Raw genomic sequence first — 23175 nt, 5'->3', positions numbered from 1 at the left:
GAACCAGTCCTGCAATTATCTGAAGGACCTTCTTAGTGTCCAGATTTAACCCCATATAGACAATTGTTAGTTCTTTATTTATTTATTTCTTATTTTCTTTCTTTGGTTCTTTTTTTCTTTCTTTCTGGATCTGTTTTTTTTATGTTTTCTTTTCTTCTTCTTCTTTCTTTCTTTATGAATCTGCCTTTCATTCTTTCTGTATTTTTTTTTCTGGATCTGTCTTTTATCTTTCTTTTTTTCCTTTCTTTTTTCTTTCTTTATATTTTCTTTATTTTTTATTTTTTCTTTTCTTTTTTTTCTTTTAGTTTCTTTTGTTCTTTCTTTTTATTTTCTTTCTTTTTTATTTTCATTCTTTCTTTTTTCTTTTTCTTTTTTTTGTTTTCTTTTTATTTTCTTTCTTTCTTTCTTTTTTATTGTCTTTCTTATTCATTTTCTTTCTTTCTTTTTAATTTTGTAAAAAAAAATTTTTTTCTTATTTTATTTAATTCTTTCTTTTTTCTTTCTTTTTCTTTTTTCTTTTCCTTCATTTTCTCTTTTAATTCTTTTTTTCTTTTTTAATTCTTTTTTTTCTTTTCTTTTCTTTCTTTACTTTCTTTCTGGATCTTTCTTTTTCTTTTTGGATCTGTTTTTTCTTTGATGTTTTCCTTTTTCTTTCTTTCTTTCTTTCTTTCTTTCTTTCTTTATTTCTTTCTTTCAGATTTACCTTTCATTCTTTCTGTGTTTTTGTTTTATTTTCTTTTGTTTTTTCTTTTTAATTTTCTTCTTTATTTTCTTTCTTTTTTATTTTCTTTCTTTCTTTTTCTCTTTTCTTTTTTATTTTCTTTTGTTCTTCTTTCATTCTTTCTTTTTTGTCTTTCATGCTTTCTTTTTTCTTTATTTTCTTTCATTCTTTTTTTTGTTTTTCTTTTATTTTTGTTTTATTTTTCTCTTTTCTTTTTATTTTCTTTCATTCTTTTTTTCTTTCATTTTTTCTTTTTTAATTTCTTTCTCTTTCTTTTTTCTTTTTCTTTTATCTTTTTTTATTAAATTTTTATATTTTTTCTTTTTTGTTTTCTTTTGTTCTTTTTTAATTTCTTTCTTTCTTTCTTTTTTCTTTTTTTTTTTCTTTTTTCTTTCTTTTTTCTTTCTTTTTTCTTTCTTTTTTCTTTCTTTTTTCTTTTTTTCTGCCTGTCTTTTTTTTCTTCTGGATCTGTTTTTTTTCTTTCTTTTTTCTTTCTTTCTGCATCTTTCTTTATTTCTGGATGTCTTTTTTCTTTTTTTTTGTGGAATGTAGTTTAAGGCTTTAGATGTAGTTTCATATCATTGCACTGTTCCAAAATTTTAGTCGGAGTTGCATTTTAGATGCATCTCAATGATACCTGAAGCAATTTCTTTGTGAATAAAAGTTTTTAATTTTGAAATTTTTTTGAGCATTTTCACTTCATTTTGGTTGATTAAGTTTAGATCAATGGGGGAAATTTGCAATCATGTCCATTCAAAATAAAATTCATAACTCAAAACATGTTCATCACCTATTGGCCATTTGATTGTTGCTTTTTCACCACTGGAGAGTCTCTAGCTCCACTTACCTAACCAGAACTCATCCTCTAGATTCCCAAAGCCATTCTTGTAGTCACTCCACTTTCGTGAGAAATCAGTCAGGCCATTCTGGCGACGCTGAAACACCTAAAAAAGAGCAAAGGCAACATATTAACATACACAAAATGTATACACAACACACAATTCATTAATTATTATTATTATTAATATTGATTTTTATTTTATTGTATGTATTTATTTTCTTGATAAATAACATTATATACATTATAAATGTATTCATTCATAGTTTTACCACCTATATATGTATATATACACCAATCAACCAAACCACCTCCTTGTTTCTACACTCACTGTTTATTTTATCTTCACTTACCATATAAAAGCACTTTGTAGTTCTACAATTACTGACTGTAGTCCATCTGTTTCTCTACTTACTTTGTTAGCCCTCTTTCATGCTGTTCTTTAATGGTCAGGACCACCACAGGACCACTACAGAGCAGGTATTATTTGGGTGGTGGATCATTCTCAGCACTGCAGTGACACTGACATGGTGGTGGTGTGTTAGTGTGTGTTGTGCTGGTATGAGTGGATCAGACATAGCAGTGCTGATGGAGTTTTTAAACACCTCAATTCTGGACTGAGAATAGTTCACCAACCGAAAGCATCCAGCCAACAGTGCCCACTGATAAAGGTCTAGAAGATGACCAACTCAAACAGCAGCAATAGATGAGCGATCGTCTCTGACTTTACATCAACAAGGTGGACCAACTAGGTAGGAGTGTCTAATAGAGTGGGCAGTGAGTGGACAGTGTTTAAAAACTCCAGTAGCGCTGCTGTGTCTGATCCACTCATACCAGCACAACACACACTAACACACCACCACCATGTCAGTGTCACTGCAGTGCTGAGAATCATCCACCACCTAAATAAAACCTGCTTTGTGGTGTTCCTGACCATTGAAGAACAGGGTTAAAAAATATGTAGAGAAACAGATGGACTACAGTCAGTAATTGTAGAACTACAAAGTGCTTTTATATGGTAAGTGGAGCTAATAAAATGGAAAGGGAGTGTAGAAACAAGGAGGTTTTTTTAACGTTATGGCTGATTGGTGTGTATATATGAGTGCATTTTGTCACATTGGGCATTCCATAATCAATAGAAAAGTGTGCTTCACTACACACATGATCATCTCTGTGTAGTCTGAGCTGCGCCTCAAAAGAACAAGCCAGTAAAGTATTAAGCTCCCGATAGTTTTTCTATGTACAGTATATTTCTTACTTTAGAAACTCAGCAAACTCTAAAGACGCTTAGTTATACTAGCAATTGGTTAGACAAAATGTCCAAGATGTCAAAGTAAACTCAGGTAACTGAGTTTGGAAAAGGGTCACTGGTATTCTGGTCTCCCCTTCTGCTACAGTATTTATTGTACCCCACCAGGCTTCCTGTTCCAGATACTCACAATCCAGCCTCCACCATCTGTAGTCATGTCACAGTAGACCTGCACGCCCTGGCTAAGGTCACGGTTGATATAGATAGTGTAGAGTCCGCTGAGAAGCTCGCTATTTAGCAGATGCTGGGCACAATTCTGGGGCACGGCGAACAATCGCTGTCCTATAAAGACAAATCGAGCCAGATGATTAGTAAAAAGGAAAAGCAACTAGTGTTTAATATTTTAATGTTGCTACTATGTGAATATAAAATACCTGTGGTGAATATTATAGAGACAATGGCACTGGTCTCGAGGCCTCTGGCTGCCTGTAGTCGTACTGTGTATTCTCTAAGCTCAGCCAGCCCCTCTAGACGAATCCATGTGTCCTCCGCATCCAATATTAGCTCCTGCAAGAGTGTTTTTATTTACAGGATGTATAATCGATAAATAATGATATTTTCTGAACAAAAGAAATAGTTTATTAGTTCCTTAGAACATTTATACTAAATAGCAATTTTATTGAATTATTAATTAGAATAATAATATTCCAAGTATATTTAATTATATTTATTTTTTAATAATATTTAACATTTAAATATACTACATTATAATAATAATGATAATAATAGAAGTACTTTTTTATTTACAGGCTTTATAATCAATAAATAAGATCTTCTGAACAAAATAAATAGTTAAATAGTTCCTTAAAACAATTATATTTAATTATTAATTATAATTAATTATATTCAATTTTAAATTATATTTAAAATTTAAAATATACTACTTAATAATAATAATAATAGGAGTATTTTTTAATTACAGGCTGTATAATCAATAAATAAGGTCTTCTAAACAAAATAAATAGTTTATTAGTTCCTTAGAACATTTATTCTAAATAAAAATATTATAATTATAATTATATAATAAATATTATAATTAATTACATTTACTTATTTTTAATTATATTTAACATTTAAAATATACTGCATTATTATAATGATAATAATAATAGGAGTATTTTTTTTATTTACAGGCTGTATAATTAGTAAATAAGATTCTCTGAACAGAAGAAATTATTTATTAGTTCCTTAGAACATTTATACTAAATAACAATTATATTTAATTATTAATTAGAATTAATTTTAAATACTAAATAACAATTATATTTTAATTATAATTAATTATATTTATTTTTAATTATAATTATGTGTATTTAATTATATTAAATTTTTAATTATAATTAATTATATTACATTTGTTTATTATAATTAAGTATATTAAATTTATATTTAAAATGATATACTATGTCATTATATATATATATATATATATATATATTTGCATATTATTATAATATCAATGCGAGTATTTTTTTATTTACAGGCTGTATAATCAACAAATATTTATTTTTTTAATTACAATTAAGTAGATTTAATTATATTTCATTTTTAATTATATAAAAAATTTAAGATATGCTACATTATTATAATGATAATAATAGTAGGAGTATTATTATATATTATGTATAATCTTTACTAAATAAAAATGATATTTAATTATTAATTAATTATAATAAATTTTGATTATAAATAATATTTAATTATAATAAATTATATTATTAATTATATTTAAAATTATCTACTACATTATAATATGAATAATAAGAGTATTTTTTTATTTACAGGTTGTATAATTAAGAATAAGATCTTCTGAACAAAAGAAAGTTTATTAGAACATTTATACAAAATAAAAATTATATTTAATTATATTCAGTTTTTAATTTTAAGTATATTTAATTATATATATTTTTTTATTATATTTAAAATGCTATATAGCTTTTTTGGAATTGCCATTATATTCTACTCCTGAATTATATCCAGAAAATGTGTGTTTTAAATCATGTCTACGTTCATCATGCATCGCTGAGAACATCTGGATATGCAGCAGATGTGATGAACAACCTTTTGATACTTTCTTTAGTATAAATAAACACTATCCAAACAGAATTTTAACAATTACGTGCAAATAACATTTATAATTTGTTTAAACTGATACATCGCAAAGAAAAAATAGACCCTTATTATTATGAAATAATAAAAACCTAAAATTTGTTTTTCTTGTACTTTCATTCATCATCTGCTTACCTTGCGGCTACCATCAGCTGTTTTGTAGGTCAGCATGTAGTTATCGATGTCGGCGAGAGGCGGTTGCCAAGAGATGAGGGCACTGCGGTGACTGATCTCAGTGGCGGTCAGGTTCTGCGGCGCGTCCATAGCTGCAGAATAAAATGTTAAAGGTTTTAGAAGGGGACGCAACCTCTTTTTTTTTTTTTCCATTTTTGGTTCATGTGGTTCATGATGCTTGTCATGGTGTGACCTTTCTGAAGTCAATTTCATCAAAAAGGTGTGTAACTCTGAGGACCATGAGTACCCTACAACTCAACTCTACTTAACAGTAGTTAGGGTTTTGAAACATGGCTCTCCTTGGACAAAATAAAACAAATCTTTATATTATTTTGGTAGAGAATGATCAAACCTAGGAGCTTGGTTGGTGCAACAGTCTGTTACAAGAGCCCACCAGAGCTGAGATCTGGGTTCGATTCTCAGCAGTGCTATCAGCTAGCCGGGCATCTATACAGACATGATGGCTATATTTCAGTGAGGGCACAAGGAGTAATGCAAGATTCAGGTATTTCTGCCTCTTGCCCAATCTGCTGTAACCCTAACCAGGATAAAAGGGGGCAGATTAAATATATTTAATCAAACTTAGATAAAAATAAAATAAATAAAAATAAATAATAAATAAAAAGAATAAATAATAAATAAATAATAGCATAATAAAATAAATAATAAATAAATAGAATAAATAATAAATAAATAATAACATAATAAAATAAATAATAAATAAATAGAACAATTATTAAATAAATAGAATAAATAATAAATAAATAAATTTAATACAAATTAAATACAAATAACCAAATCTAGGTGTCTTTGTGGTCTTCTGTTATGTGTGACTTGGCAACAATTCTAATCTAATATGATTAAATATAGTTCTAAACAATTGGCTGAAAAACTGTTCACAGAGAATCACTAATTATATAGTGGAATAATTGGAATAATTGGGAAATGCTTAAACTGGATATTTTTAATGAACTGGTCAAGCCGGTTTTTCAGATGATAAAATCTAAGTGTTTAAAGTACATCTAAAGTTTATTAAGTATTTATAGTACAATTATAATAATAATTGGATTTTTTCTGTATGCTTATAACAATGAATACATTAATAAGTTAACACTGCAGTTTTTATGCAATGGGCGATTTAAATATGATCCTTTGATGGCATATTAAGGCTACTGTTAAAGTGCTTAAGAGTTTAAGTACAAGTATATACACTGATCAGACATAACATTATGACCACCTTTCTAATATTGTTTTGGTCCCTCTTTTGCTGCCAAAACAGCCCTGACCCATTGAGGCATGGACTCCACTAGACCCCTGAAGATGTGCTTCAGCAGATCCTTTAACTCCTGTAAGTTGTGAGGTGGGGCCTCCATGGATCTGACTTGTTTGTCCAGCACATCCCACAGATGCTCGATTGGATTGGGATCTGGGAAATTTAGAGGCCAAGTCAACACCTCAAACTCGTTGTTGTGCTCCTCAAACCGTTCCTGAAGCATTTGTGCTTTGTGGCAGGGCGCATTATCCTGCTGAAAGAGGCCACACCCATCAGGGAATATAGTTTCCATGAAAGGGTGTACATGATCTGCAACAATGCTTAGGTAGGTGGTACGTGTCAGAGTAACATCAACATGGATGGCAGGACCCAAGGTTTCCCAGCAGAACATTGCTCAAGGCATCACACTGCCTCTGCTGGCTTGCCTTTTTCCCATAGTGCATCCCAGCCATCCATGTGATGTAAAAGAAAACGTGATTCATCATACCAGGCCACCTTCTTCCATTGCTCCGTGGTCCAGTTCTGATGCTCATGTGCCTATTGTTGGCGCTTTCGACGGTGGACAGGGGTCAGCATGGGCACCCTGACTGGTCTGCGTCTATGCAGCCCCATACACAACAAACTGTGATGCTCTGTGTATTCTGACACCTTTCTATCAGAACCAGCATTAACCTCTTCAGCTATTTGAGATACAGTAGCTGGTCTGTTGGATCGGACCACACGCCCATGACCACCCTGTCTCTGTTCCTTCCTTGGACCACTTTTGAAAGATACTGACCACTGCAGACCGGGAACACCCCACAAGAGCTGCAGTTTTGGAGATGCTCTGACCCAGTCGTCTAGACGTCACAATTTGGTCCTTGTCAAACTCACTCAGATCAGCTTGATCATTTTTCCTGCTTCTAACATCAACTTTGAGGATAAAATGTTTATTTGCTGTCTAATATATCCCACCCACTAACAGGTGCCGTGATGAAGAGATAATCAGTGTTATTCACTTCACCTGTCAGTGGTCATAATGTTATTCCTGGTCGGTGTATATATAATATTCTACTACTTAACATTTTAATATTTTGAAAATAAGTTCTCAAAAGAAATATTTAGATTTCTAGAAAATAAAATGTGTTTTACATCACCACTGTGTACTGCTGTATCCACTTTATACACAAATACAGGAATCCGGTTCGTCCTGTAATATTCTACAGTGCCATCTAGTGTTCGAAAAGTATATTAAACACTTAAACAAAGCAGTCGTTTCTTTTACATACCTCATTATACATTAGTTTCATAATGTTTATGTTGTAAAGTGAACTATTTATGATATATTTGATTCATTGTTGTATTCAGTTGTATTTGTTTCCAACATTTGATTAATTTGATTCATACATAACACGTGCTGTTTGAATGAATCAGTTGTATTTGATTCCGACATATGATCCATACGTAACACGTGCCGATTGAATGAATTAGTTGTATTTGATTCCTAAATTTGTTTCATTTGATTCATACATACTACGTGCTGTTTGAACGCAATAGTTGTATTTGTTTCTTCCTTTGATTCATTTGATTCATACATAACACGTGCTGTTTGAATGAATCAGTTGTATTTGATTCCTACATTTGATTCATACATAATACGCGCTGTTTAAATAACATAGTTGTATTTGATTCTGACATTTGATTCATTCATAATACGTGCTGTTTAAATGAATCAGTTGTATTTGATTCCTACATTTGATTCACTTGATTCATACATAACGTGCTGTTTGAATAAATAAGTTGTATTTTATTCCTACATTTGATTCATACATAATACGAGCTGTTTGAACGAAATAGTTGTATTTGATTCCTACATTTTATTAATTTGATTTATACATAACACGTGCTGTTTGAATAAATCAATTGTATTTGATTCCTTCATGTGATTCATTTCATTCATATAACACGTTCTGATTAAATGAATCAGTTGTATTTGATTCTTACATTTGATTCATACATAATACGTGCTGTTTGAATGAATCAGTTGTGTTTGATTCCAACATTTGATTCAAACATAACATGTGCTGTTTGAATTAATCTGTTGTATTGATTCCTACGTTTGATTAATTTGATTCATACTTAAAACGTGCTGTTTGAATGAAATAGTTGTATTTGTTTCTTCCTTTGATTCATTTGATTCATACATAACACGTGCTGTTTGAATGAATCAGTTGTATTTGATTCTTACATTTGATTAATATATAACACATGCTGTTTCATATATAACACATGCTGTTTGAATGAAGTTTTATTTGATTCCTACATTTGATTAATTTGATTTCATACAGAACACCTACTGTTTGAATTAAAACGTTTTATTTGATTCCTACATTTGATTCATTTGATTCATACATTCAAACGTTTGAATGGAATCAGTTGTATTAGATTCATACATTTGAGTCATACATAACACGTGCTGTTTGAATGAATCAGTTGTACTTGATTCCTACATTTGATTCGTTTCTAAAACGTGCTGTTTGAATGAATCAGGTTGACTTTACTGTCCCTATTATGTTATTTTCTTTTACAAATGCAAATGTTGAGGGAGAAAGGACAATTATGCTGTGTGTTCTTGCGTAACCTTCTGACCTCTGTGTGGGCTGACGGCTTGCCGCTCTCACTACGTCCACCCACGCGGCTCTGTGTATCTCCACCACGCGCATGCTTCCTTTTTTATTTTGCGCGATGCCAAGAATCAATCTAATGATCATCATAACCCCCACTAAGCATGCTGCATTCTCTGTCAGAAATCATATTTGCATGGCCTAATTCTAACACGAAGAACTTGACCATAAGACTCTGCATGAGTCAGATCAGATTGGACTAGTTTGGAATGTTACAGTATATGTATAATATGCAAATAAGGTTAATGCAGTGTTTCTTACATTTACTTTGACTTTCATTTGATTGCAGACAGTTTGAACCTGCGATATTTCATGTTTTATCTGCTCAACTTCATTTCATTTATTAATATACATCCATCCCTGCATTTCAGGCCTGCAACACATTCCAAAACAAGTTGGGATGGGGGCTAGTAACAGGTGGGGATTTGCATATTTCTCCCTCTACAGTGCATAATATCATTAAAGGATTCAAGGAATCTGGAGGAATTTCAGTGCGTAAAGGCAGAGGGCACAAGCTTAAGCTGAACACCTGTGATCTTCGATCCCTCGGACGGCACTGCATCAAGAACCACCACTCAACAATAGCTGATATAACCACATGCGTGAGGGATTACTTTGGCAACCTTTATCAAGCACTACAATACAGAGTTGCATGCACAAATACCACTTAAAACGTTACTGTGCAAAAAAGAAGCCTTATGTTAACCATGTCCAGAAGCGGCGTCGATTTCTCTGGGCTCGGAGGCATCCAGGATGGACCACCACATGGTGGAAACGTGTATTGTGGTCAGATGAATCAGAATTCCAGGTGTGCTCCGGACCAAAGACGAAAAGGACCATCCAGATTGTTATCAGGAACAAGCCCAAAAGCCAGGGTCTGTCATGGTATGGGGCTGTGTCAGTGCCCTTGGTAAAGGTCGTTTACACTTCTGTGATGGCAGCATTAATGCAGAAAAGTACATTGAGATCTTAGAGTAACGTGCTGCCTTCGAGACGTATTGCTGCGGAAGAAGAGGGTACGGGTACTGGACTGGCCTGCCTGCAGTCCTGACCTGTCCCCAATAGAGAATGTGTGGAGAATTTTGAAAGGAAAAATGCGACAACGACGACCACGTACTGTTGCACATCTTAAGACGTGTTTGCAGGAAGAATGGGACAAAATAAAAGCTGAAACATTAAATCACTTGGTAATAAAAGTCAAAGTATAAATGTAAGAAACTCATGCTGTCCCAACTTTTTCTGATTTGGGGTTGTACAGTTAATTAATAAAACTGTCAAAATGAGCAATAATGTAGTCATAAAGAATGTCAGACGGTAGTGCGTCTGCAGGGAGAATATGAATATTCATACCTCAGACTTTGATATTCATTAGTATTAAAGCACCGCAGTCTCCCAACACTGAAAAATATCCCGCCCCATTCTCAGGAGGGTAGGAAGGTAAATCCTGTCTTCTTTTTATCTTAATTATCTTTGAAGCTCTCCTAAGCTCTTTAAAATGTCAAAATGACATATCACCGACACCTCAACCGCCTCTGCAGGAAGTCCCATATATTACAGACCGGATTAACCTTGGCGATAAAGTATTGTTACCATACGTCAGATCATGACATTATTTAAATCCCACGTTCTATCGGAGCATAACCACTTTCAAATCCTGCCCCCAAAATCTTAAGCTATCCGTTTGATGTCTAATTAACCGAGCGAACCCCGTCGGGCTCTCGTATATCGAGATCGCTCCGGTCGCGGAGCCGACGGCCCGTGTCTTTCTCGTGGCAAATTAATTTCCTTTAATCCGTGCGGCCTAATGAACGGCTTCTGGTGGAACTGTTTGATCGAGATCGAGCTTGATCGTGCCTGAAGTTGTTTACCCGATGCAAGCGGTAATGTCGGAACTTAAAAATAGACCTTGGGTGTATATGATTACAGACCTTGTAAGCAGCAGACAGCATGGAAAATGTTTATTTCATGTTTTATCTGCTCAACTTCATTTCATTTATTAATACACATCCATTCCTGCATTTCAGACCTGCAACACATTCCAAAAAAAAAGTTGGGACAGTAAAGCATTTACCACTTTGTAATGTTGCCATTCCTTTTCACCACACATAAAAGACGTTTTGGCACCGAGGATACCAAGTGATTTAGTGTTTCAGCTTTTATTTTGTCCCATTCTTCCTGCAAACACGTCCTAAGATGCCTTGTTAAAAAATGTATGGACGTCCCTGGAAAAGACGACGTCTTGAAGGCAGCACATGTTGCTCTAAGATCCTAATGTACTTTTCTGCATTAATGCTGCATCACAGAAGTGTTAATTACCGCTGCCAAGGGCACTGACACAGCCACATACCATGACAGACCCTGGCTTTTGGACTTTTTTTCAAAAAAGACCTGGAATGCTGATTCATCTGACCACAATACACGTTTCCACTGTGTGATGGTCCATCCTAGATGCCTCCGAGCCCAGAGAAGTCGATGCCGCTTCTGGACATGTTTAACATAAGGCTTATTTTTTGCACAGTAAAGTTTTAAGTGGAATTTGTGCATGTAACTCTGTATTGTAGTGCTTGATAAAGGTTTGCCAAAGTAATCCCTCACCCATGTGGTTATATCAGCTATTGTTGAGTGGTGGTTCTTGATGCAGTGCCGACTGAGGGATCGAAGATCACGGGCGTTCAGCTTAAGCTTGCGCCCTTGTCCTCCACGCACTGAAATTCCTCCCGATTCCTTGAATGGTTTAATGATATTATGCACTGTAGAGGGAGAAATATGCAAATCTCTTCCAATCTTTCTTTGAGGTACATTGTTTTTAAACATTTCAATCATTTTGTCACACATTTGTTGACAAACTGGATCCTCTGATCGTCTTCGCTCATCAAAGACTCAGCCTTTCCTGGATGCTGCTTTTGTACCAAACCATGATTACAATCACCTGTTTGGAATCACATCATTATTTAGTTTTTTCACCTGATTACTAGTCCTAAATTGCCCACGTCCCAACTTTTTTGGAATGTGTTGCAGGCCTGAAATGCAGGAATGAAGATATATTAACAAACAAATTCTGACTGACCATTCAAATCAAGAAATAGATTGTTTTATAGATGTGACATAATTTGTGCACCTGAAGGATTTTGTACTCACGTGTGATGAAGTTGGCGGTGACTGTACCACTGGTCAGAGGGCCCTTAGTGGCATACAGGGCAATGGAGTAGGCAGTGCTGGGAAGAAGGTGGCTCAGCTGATGCTCTTGCTTGTTTCCTTCCACTAGAAACGTGTCAGTTGTCACTAAAGAAAAGACAAAAGTGAGCAACACTGTTAGATACGTAGGTTAACACGGTTAATATAGTAATGGTACATAAACTCGTGTTTATTTTAAATAAATCGGGATAGCAGTGAGGCCGGTACCACCTGGGAACAGCAATGAAAGACAATCCTGGAGAAGATCCCAATGTTTGGACAGGGGATCAATTCATCTCAGGGCGACAGCGCCACTGTCAAACTGTGATAAACACGCTAAACATGACCAGTTCCAGACTATCTGAATCCGGTATTTATGGGTGTGTGTGTGTGTGTGTGTGTGTGTGTATTTACATTTACATTTTCAGCATTTAGCAGACGCCTTTATCCGAAGCGACTGTACTGTGACAGTATGCTGTCTGAGCAATTGAGGGTTAAGGACCCAACAGCAGCAACCTGGCAGTGGTGGGGCTTGAACCAGCAATCTTCTAATTTCTAGTCCAGTACCTTAATCATGTGTGTGCATGTATTTATGGTTGTATGTATGTGTGTGTGTGTGTGTGTGTGTGTGTCTGTATTTATGGTTGTGTGTATGTATGTGTGTGTGTGTATTTATGAGTGTGTGTATGTACAGTGTATCACAAAAGTGAGTACACCCCTCACATTTCTGCAAATATTTCATTATATCTTTTCATGGGACAACACTATAGACATGAAACTTGGATATAACTTAGAGTAGTCAGTGTACAGCTCGTATAGCAGTGTAGATTTACTGTCTTCTGAAAATAACTCAACACACAGCCATTAATGTCTAAATAGCTGGCAACATAAGTGAGTACACCCCACAGTGAACATGTCCAAATTGTGCCCAAATGTGTCGTTGTCCCTCCCTGGTGTCATGTGTCAAGGTCCCAGGTGTAAATGGGGAGCAGGGCTGTTAAATTTGGTGTTTTGGGTACAATTTTCTCATACTGGCCACTGGATATTCAACATGGCACCTCATGGCAAAGAACTCTCTGAGGATGTGAGAAATAGAATTGTTGCTCTCCACAAAGATGGCCTGGGCTATAAGAAGATTGCTAACACCCTGAAACTGAGCTACAGCATGGTGGCCAAGGTCATACAGCGGTTTTCCAGGACAGGTTCCACTCGGAACAGGCTTCGCCAGGGTCGACCAAAGAAGTTGAGTCCACGTGTTCGGTGTCATATCCAGAGGTTGGCTTTAAAAAATAGACACATGAGTGCTGCCAGCATTGCTGCAGAGGTTGAAGACGTGGGAGGTCAGCCTGTCAGTGCTCAGACCATACGCCGCACACTGCATCAACTCGGTCTGCATGGTCGTCATCCCAGAAGGAAGCTGACGCACAAGAAAGCCCGCAAACAGTTTGCTGAAGACAAGCAGTCCAAGAACATGGATTACTGGAATGCCCTGTGGTCTGACGAGACCAAGATAAACTTGTTTGGCTCAGATGGTGTCCAGCATGTGTGGCGGCGCCCTGGTGAGAAGTACCAAGACAACTGTATCTTGCCTACAGTCAAGCATGGTGGTGGTAGCATCATGGTCTTGGGCTGCATGAGTGTTGCTGGCACTGGGGAGCTGCAGTTCACTGAGGGAAACATGAATTCCAACATGTACTGTGACATTCTGAAACAGAGCATGATCCCCTCCCTTCGAAAACTGAACTCATGGCAGTTTTCCAACAGGATAACGACCCCAAACACAACCTCCAAGATGACAACTGCCTTGCTGAGGAAGCTGAAGGTAAAGGTGATGGACTAAACCCAATTGAGCACCTGTGGCGCATCCTCAAGTGGAAGGTGGAGGAGTTCAAGGTGTCTAACATCCACCAGCTCCGTGATGTCATCATGGAGGAGTGGAAGAGGATTCCAGTAGCAACCTGTGCAGCTCTGGTGAATTCCATGCCCAGGAGGGTTAAGGCAGTGCTGGATAATAATGGTGGTCACACAAAATATTGACACTTTGGGCACAATTTGGACATGTTCACTGTGGGGTGTACTCACTTATGTTGCCAGCCATTTAGACATTAATGGCTGTGTGTTGAGTTATTTTCAGAAGACAGTAAATCTACACTGCTATACAAGTTGTACACTGACTACTCTAAGTTATATCCAAGTTTCATGTCTATAGTGTTGTCCCATGAAAAGATATAATGAAATATTTGCAGAAATGTGAGGGGTGTACTCACTTTTGTGATACACTGTATGTGCGTGTGTGTATTTATAGGTTAGTGTATGTATGTGTAGGTGCATGTGTGTGTTTGTATTTATGGTTGTACGTATGTGTGTGTATTTATGGGTGTGTGTGTGTATGTGTGTGTGTGTATTTATAGGTGTGTGTATGTATGTGTAGGTGCATGTGTGTGTTTGTATTTATGGTTGTACGTATGGGTGTGTATTTATGGGTGTGTGTGTGTGTATGTGTGTGTGTGTATTTATGGGTGTATGTATGTGTGTGTGTATTTATGGTTGTACGTATGTGTGTGTATTTATGTGTGTGTGTGTGTGTATTTATGGGTGTATGTGTGTGTGTGTATTTATGGGTGTATGTGTGTGTATTTATGAGTGTGTGTATGTATGGGCGTGTGTGTATTTATAGGTGTGTGTATGTGTGTGTAGGTGCATGTGTGTGGGTGTTTATGGTTGTACGTATGTGTGTGTATGTATGGGGGTGTGTTTGTGTGTGTGTGTATTTATGGGTGTATGTATGTGTGTGTGTTTATGAGTGTGTGTATGTACAGGGGTTGGACAAAATAACTGAAACACCTGTCATTTTAGTGTGGGAGGTTTCATGGCTAAATTGGACCAGTCTGGTGGCCAATCTTCATTAATTGCACATTGCACCAGTAAGAGCAGAGTGTGAAGGTTCAATTAGCAGGGTAAGAGCACAGTTTTGCTCAAAATATTGCAATGCACACAACATTATGGGTGACATACCAGAGTTCAAAAGAGGACAAATTGTTGGTGCACGTCTTGCTGGCGCATCTGTGACCAAGACAGCAAGTCTTTGTGATGTATCAAGAGCCACGGTATCCAGGGTAATGTCAGCATACCACCAAGAAGGACAAACCACATCCAACAGGATTAACTGTGGACGCAAGAGGAAGCTGTCTGAAAGGGATGTTCGGGTGCTAACCCGGATTGTATCCAAAAAACATAAAACCACGGCTGCCCAAATCATGGCAGAATTAAATGTGCACCTCAACTCTCCTGTTTCCACCAGAACTGTCCGTCGGGAGCTCCACAGGGTCGATATACACGGCCGGGCTGCTATAGCCAAACCTTTGGTCACTCGTGCCAATGCCAAACGTCGGTTTCAATGGTGCAAGGAGCGCAAATCTTGGGCTGTGGACAATGCGAAACATGTATTGTTCTCTGATGAGTCCACCTTTACTGTTTTCCCCACATCCGGGGGAGTTACGGTGTGGAGAAGCCCCAAAGAAGCGTACCACCCAGACTGTTGCATGCCCAGAGTGAAGCATGGGGGTGGATCAGTGATGGTTTGGGCTGCCATATCATGGCTTTCCCTTGGCCCAATACTTGTGCTAGATGGGCGCGTCACTGCCAAGGACTACCGAACCATTCTGGAGGACCATGTGCATCCAATGGCGGTGCCGTGTATCAGGATGACAATGCACCAATACACACAGCAAGACTGGTGAAAGATTGGTTTGATGAACATGAAAGTGAAGTTGAACATCTCCCATGGCCTGCACAGTCACCACATCTAAATATTATTGAGCCACTTTGGGGTGTTTTGGAGAAGCGAGTCAGGAAACGTTTTCCTCCACCAGCATCACGTAGTGACCTGGCCACTATCCTGCAAGAAGAATGGCTTAAAATCCCTCTGACCACTGTGCAGGACTTGTATATGTCATTTCCAAGACGAATTGACGCTGTATTGGCCGCAAAAGGAGGCCCTACACCATACTAATAAATTATTGTGGTCTAAAACCAGGTGTTTCAGTTATTTTGTCCAACCCCTGTATGTGCGTGTGTGTATTTATAGGTGTGTGTATGTATGTGTAGGTGCATGTGTGTGTTTGTATTTATGGTTGTACGTATGTGTGTGTATTTATGTGTGTGTGTGTGTATGTATGTGTGTGTGTATTTATGGGTGTATGTATGTGTGTGTATTTATGGGTGTGTGTGTGTATGTACTGTATGTGTGTGTGTGTATTTATGGGTGTATGTGTGTGTATTTATGGTTGTACGTATGTGTGTGTATTTATGGGTGTGTGTGTGTGTATTTATGGGTGTATGTATGTGTGTGTGTGTATTTATGGGTGTGTGTGTATTTATGGGTGTATGTATGTGTGTGTGTATTTATGGGTGTGTGTGTATGTACTGTATGTGTGTGTGTGTATTTATGGGTGTATGTGTGTGTATTTATGGTTGTACGTATGTGTGTGTATTTATGGGTGTGTGTGTGTGTATTTATGGGTGTATGTATGTGTGTGTGTGTATTTATGGGTGTGTGTGTATTTATGGGTGTATGTGTGTGTATTTATGGTTGTACGTATGTGTGTGTATTTATGGGTATGTGTGTGTGTGTGTGTATTTATGGGTGTGTGTGTGTGTATTTATGGGTGTATGTATGTGTGTGTGTGTATTTATGGGTGTGTGTGTGTGTGTATTTATGGGTGTATGTATGTGTGTGTGTGTAGGTGCATGTGTGTGTTTGTATTTATGGTTGTGTGTATGTGTGTGTGTGTGTATTTATGGTTGTGTGTATGTGTGTGTGTATTTATGGTTGTGTGTATGTATGTATGTGTGTGTGTGTATTTATGAGTGTGTGTATGTGCGTGTGTGTATTTATGGGTGTGTGTATGTATTGTGTGTGTGTGTGTGTGTGTGTGCATTTATGGGTGTACGTATGTGTGTGTAGGTGCATGTGTGTGTTTGTATTTATGGTTGTATGTATGTGTGTGTGTATGTATGTGTGTATGTATTTATGGGTGTGTGTGTGTATGTGTGCATGTATGTGTATTTATGGGTGTGTGCTTGTGTGTGTATTTATGGGTTTGTATGTTTGTGTGTTTATGGGTGTATGTATGTATGTGTGTGTGTCTGCAAGTGTACGTGCGTGTATGTTGTGAGCCTTTGGTAAAAATAAATAGTAATGTGATCCATTGCTACAAAGACCACATGACTCTTTTTTTTACCCCCTACCCTCAATTACCCCACCTTTCTCTCTCCACCTACCTTGGCTGCGGGTGAGGGTGAGCACATAGTTATCAACGCTGGAGACCGGAGACGTCCAGCGCAGCAGCACCCCCCGCGGCGTAACGTTCAGAGCTACCAGGTCCATAGGCGTGTCCATGGCTGCAAAAGGAAAAGGTTACGGGTCATTTACAGAAGGTTTGTAAAGGCACAGTGCAGCATGATTGGCTAAAGTCCAACATTCCCCTTGTTTCTTTTTTTTAAAGGTTTATATATAGCACAGCACGGCACATCACCGCAGGTAGGAAGTGATTTGTTTTAATGAACTTCCTGGAGAAGATCCCAGTTTGGTTAATTAGCTGAGTTTGTGAAGGAAATTATACAGTCGAATATGCACACTCATTTCCAAATGCGTTTTCATGCGTTTAGATAATAAGTGGTGTTCATTGTAAGAATTGGCTGTGAGTTAGGATTCACTTGTATTTTTTTTACTCTGTTTACTTTGGCAAACTGCAAACTACTAATTGCATGATTATAACAGGATTAATAAAGTGCAGCTTGTGTTGGGACAGCATGGACAATGCAAATGAAATAAAAATGCAGAGTTCCTTACATTTACATTGACTTTGATTGGATGGGAGAAATTTAGGGCTAGTAATGAGGTGATGATTTGGTACAAAAGCAGCATCCAGGAAAGGCTGAGTCTCTGATGAGCAAAGATGATCACATGGGTGAGGGATTACTTTGGCAAACCTTTGACAAGCACTACAATACAGAGTTACATGCACAAATGCCACTTAAAATACAATGGTAACTGTGCTGCAGTCAGATGAGTCCATGTTTCAACTTGATGAATGAATGACATGTTCTACATTTCAAAGTAGAAAAAGACCATCCATCAACAAAAGGTGCAAAAGCTAACAGAGCGGGGCGCATAGTGCGCAGAGGTCGGCAACTTTATGCAGAGTCAATCGCTACAGACCTCCAAACGTCATGTGGCCTTCAGATTAGCTCAAGAACAGTGTGTAGAGAGCTTCATGGAATGGGTTTCCATGGCCGAGCAGCTGCATCCAAGCCTTACATCACCAAGCGCAATGCAAAGCGTTGGATGCAGTGGACTCTAGAGCAGTGGAGACGTGTTCTCTGGAGTGTCGAATCATGCTTCTCCATCTGGCAATCCGATGGACGAGTCTGGGTTTGGCGGTTGCCAGGAGAACAGTACTTGTCTGACTGCATTGTGCCAAGTGTAAAGTTTGGTGGAGGGGGGGATTATGATGTGGGGTTGTTTTTCAGGAGTTTGGCTCGGCCCCTTAGTTCCAGTGAAAGGAACTCTCAATGCTTCAGCATACCAAGACATTTTGGACAATTTCCTATTCCCAACTTTGTAGGAACAGTTTGGGGATGGCCCCTTCCTGTTCCGACATGACTGCGCACCAGTGCACAAAGAAAGGTCCATACAGACATGGATGAGCGAGTTTGGTGTGGAAGACCTTGACTGGCCTGCACAGAGTCCTGACCTCAACCCGATAAAACACCTTTGGGATGAATTAGAGCGGAGACTGCGAGCCAGGCCTTCTCGACCAACAACAGTGTCTGACCTCACAAATGCGCTTCTGAAAGAATGGTCAAAAACGCCCATAAACACACTCCTAAACCTTGTGGAAAGCCTTCCCAGAAGAGTTGAAGCTGTTATTGATGCAAAGGGTGGGCCAACATCATATTAAACCCTATGGATTAAGAATGGGACGTCACTCAAGTTCATATATGTGTGAAGGCAGACAGGCGAATACTTTTGGCAATATAGTTAGAGAATCTCTCATTTTATTATGTTTTACAAGATGTCCCAACTCTTCCAGGAATGGCTTTGCACATGTTTCTCTTTTATGAGCTGCCATGCTGCCATGATTGTCTAGTACCCATGTCCCCAACTTGATTTACTGAGGAGATCTGGATGCCAAGGTTTACGAGCATCTTACGAGCCTGTCCTTCCATAAAATAGAGATCTCAGTATTCCAAGTCAGTCTCCACCCTCACAAGATGGTGTGGGCTGCTAATAGACTTCAATCAGTCTGGATCTTTAGTAAGTCTAAACTCTTTCTGGTCTCACCCTATGCCAATATGTTAAGAGGACGCCAAGGAAAGTGCAATCTCCACTGGACTTCTGACAGATAGAGATAACATTATGACCACTGACAGATGAAGTGAATAACACTGATTATCTCTTCATCACGGCACCTGTTAGTGGGTGGGATATATTAGGCAGCAAGTGAACATTTTATCCTCAAAGTTGATGTGTTAGCAGGAAAAATGGGCAAGCGTACGGATTTGAGCAGGTCCGACTGGGTCAGAGCATCTCCAAAACTGCAGCTCTTGTGGGGTGTTCCCAATCTGCAGTGGTCAGTATCTATCAAAAATGGTCCAAGGAAGGAACAGTGGTAAACCGGCGACAGGGTCATGGGTGGCCAAGGCTCATTGATGCACGTGGGGAGCGAAGGCTGGCCCGAGTGGTCCGATCCAACAGACGAGCTACTGTAGCTCAAATTACTGAAGAAGTTAATGCTGGTTCTGATAGAAAGGTGTCAGAATACACAGTGCATCACAGTTTGTTGCGTATGGGGCTGCATAGCCGCAGACCAGTCAGGGTGCCCATGCTGACCCCTGTCCACCGCCAAAAGCACCAACAAAGGGCATGTGAGCATCGGAACTGGACCACAGAGCAATGGAAGAAGGTGGCCTGGTCTGATGAATCAAGTTTTTTTTTTTTTACATCACGTGGATGCCCAGTGCGTGTGCGTCGGTTACCTGGGGAACACATGGCACCAGTGTGTTCCATGAGGCATTGTGATGCTTTGGGCAATGTTCTGCTGGGAAACCTTGGGTCCTGCCATCCATGTGGATGTTACTTTGACACGTACCACCTACCTAAGCATTGTTGCAGACCATGTACACCCTTTTATGGAAACAGTGCTCCCTGATGGCTGTGGCCTCTTTCAGCAGGATAATGCACCCTGCCACAAAGCACAAGAACGAGTTTAAGGTGTTGACTTGGCCTCTAAATTCCCCAAATCTCAATCCAATTGAGCATCTGTTGGATGTGCTGGACAAACAAGTCCGATCCATGGTGGCCCCACCTCACAACTTACAGGGGTTAGAGGATCTGCTGCTAACATCTTGGTGTCAGATACCACAGCACACCTTCAGGGCTCTAGTGGAGTCCATGCCTCGATGGGTCAGGACTGTTTCAGCAGCAAAAGGGGGACCAACACAATATTAGGAAGGTGCTTAATGTTTCTTTTTTACCCATATACAAAGGGTGCCAGTTATTTTTAAAGCCCACTTTCCTGTATATGAAGATTTTATCAAATCCTGAGGGCTCAGTGCGCTTCAGAACCATAAATAACATCCCTTATATCTACTGCAGAAGATATTACCGAACACAGTGCAGACTGAGAGATGTGCTCTATTTTACAAAAAGCTAATAATACTCTCCAGGCTGAAGTGTGTATCCGGAAGGGCACCGCGGGGAGCGGAACATGCGGATAGAGGGCCTGTTTGAATCTTTTGAAGGAGCTTAGCTCACTGAGTTTTTTTTTCTCCCCTTTCTGGTCTTCATCAAGGTCTTTGAGAGACAGATATTCACATCACATCTTGAGATTTGTAGAGTTCATCACACTTAGGATCCCAAGGGGGAAGACTTCATCCAGTGTTGGTTTCAGATCAAAGTCACGTATTAAAAGCTAGATAATACATTTACCACAGACGGCCGATCAGAACATGTGCGGAACATGTGACTGCATATTTAAAGGTGGTGGGCTATATTATCCACTATGTTATATACCAACAGTAGAGGACAATATCTGCAGTTTGGATTGGTGCAATGAAAGGTAGAACATACAGGCTGTAGACCAGTCAGAATCTTCAAAAAAACATGTACCCAGGTCCATGTGAGGACCTGTCTAGTTTTAAAAGCAGGCAATTGGGAACCAATCCTGCATTGATGACCATCATCCAGCAAATGAAAATGACCAGTTATTGACAGAATGAAACCCTTTATAATTCTAGCTCACCATCAAGCTCATTCTGGACCCAGTTACAGGAGTGGAACAGAATTAGAATCCAGAAAAGCTCAACAATACTTTCAGGGTTTAAAAAATATACGTTGTAAATAGACTGCTCGAGGAGGGATTCAATACCAGGATGTAGAGCATTGAAGATTATTACTCTACACCCAGACCTATTTGGCTGCCAGGCAGGTCAGAAACCAGCCTACAAATCAAAACGCAATAAAGTGAAGGAACTACAACAATGGTCAGCGGACCAGCTACTCGATCCACCAAGATCCTGGCTTGCAATTGCAGTCCTAATGCTTCTCTCTTAACCCTACCTGTGAATGAAGCGGGGGGATGTTGGGCGCAGATACACTGACACATCAAAATAGTTTTAAAGAAAATTGAATGGAGAGTTTAAAGGCTGAATGGAGAGATCGTGCACAATGGCTGTTCACCTTTAATAGCTTCTTAAAAATGAGCACTGCAGCTCTTGGGATTTGTAATCCAGTTGGGACTACAGCAGTTGGATTTTCGTCTACTGCCATAAATTAAAGAGGTGAAGGTAAAATACCCATCAAAAGTATCCACAAGTATCTATGTTAGCTGTAGTTTCCTCACTGTTTCACTTTTAAACTTGTATTATACAGCTCGGGCTGCTGAGCACTGCAGCTCCTGGGATCTGTAGTCCAGTTGGGACTACAGCAGTTGGATTTTCACCTACTGCCATAAATTGAAGCAGATGAAGGTAATTGAAACATCACTGTTAGACCTACGCCATATATTTACACATAATTCATGTTTTATCAGGGTGTCAAAACAAGTAGTTCTTAAAACCTGTATGTGCCTGTTTGTGGAAAGTCACATAAGAAGCGTTTTGCACTTCGCTCACTACGAGCCTCATCGCAAATTGCCGCTTGGCTTGAGAAGTGCGGTAAAACATCATTAAAGTGTTCCTCAACACGCATATGCGTTTGTGTAAAATACCCATCAAAAGTATCCACAAATATCTATGTTAGCTGTAGTTTCCTCACTGTTTCACTTTTAAACTTGTATTATACAGCTCGGGCTGCTGAGAACTGCAGCTCCTAGGATCTGTAGTCCAGTTGGGACTACAGCAGTTGGATTTTCACCTACTGCCATATATTGAAGCAGATGAAGGTAATTGACCCATTATAGCATTAGTTTATAACATTTATTTTAAGTAAAATAGCATTACAATCAACATTAATTCATTTATTGTCTGTTTTACCACCGCTTTATCTTGGTAAGTTTCACGGTGGGTCTGATTCATTGGGCAAAAGCAGGAAACACCCCAGAGAGGTCGCAAAGCTAAAATCAATAAAAGAATAATTTAAAAATATACTGTTTAAACAATGTAGAATACTTTCCATTTTTTGGTTTTATTAAAGGCCTGTTTATGCTTTTTCAGGACGTAAAAACGCTCTATATAGAGGAAATTAAACCCCCACTGGTCAGTCACTCTTCTCTTAATCTTAATAAGAATTAAATTTTGCCCAGTTTGCATGTCTTTGATAGTTATATTATTCTTACTTTTAAACAATCCTAACCAATAAAGTAAGCTCCGTGGCATTTGAGTCTGAAGCTTATAACTCTTGATTTTATA

At 38.1% G+C, this 23175-nt stretch overlaps 1 protein-coding gene across 1 annotated transcript in view; it reads right to left on the bottom strand.

Moving 5' to 3' along the window:
* Positions 1 to 23175, bottom strand: part of tnr (tenascin R (restrictin, janusin)) — a 227485-nt gene that overhangs the window by 5365 nt on the left and 198945 nt on the right. Inside the window, exons 15-20 of the mRNA XM_062993920.1 lie at positions 17545 to 17664; positions 12226 to 12369; positions 5113 to 5243; positions 3243 to 3375; positions 2999 to 3150; positions 1569 to 1665 (exon numbers count right to left, since the gene is read on the bottom strand). Of these exons, the coding sequence (XP_062849990.1) occupies positions 1569 to 1665; positions 2999 to 3150; positions 3243 to 3375; positions 5113 to 5243; positions 12226 to 12369; positions 17545 to 17664 (777 nt within the window). The remainder of the gene's footprint in view (positions 1 to 1568; positions 1666 to 2998; positions 3151 to 3242; positions 3376 to 5112; positions 5244 to 12225; positions 12370 to 17544; positions 17665 to 23175) is intronic.

Source organism: Trichomycterus rosablanca, chromosome 4, assembly GCF_030014385.1.
Source record: "Trichomycterus rosablanca isolate fTriRos1 chromosome 4, fTriRos1.hap1, whole genome shotgun sequence".
Lineage (NCBI taxonomy): Eukaryota > Metazoa > Chordata > Actinopteri > Siluriformes > Trichomycteridae > Trichomycterus > Trichomycterus rosablanca.
The sequence above is the reverse complement of the archived record's forward strand: the minus strand, read 5'-3'. Positions and strand labels throughout refer to the sequence as shown.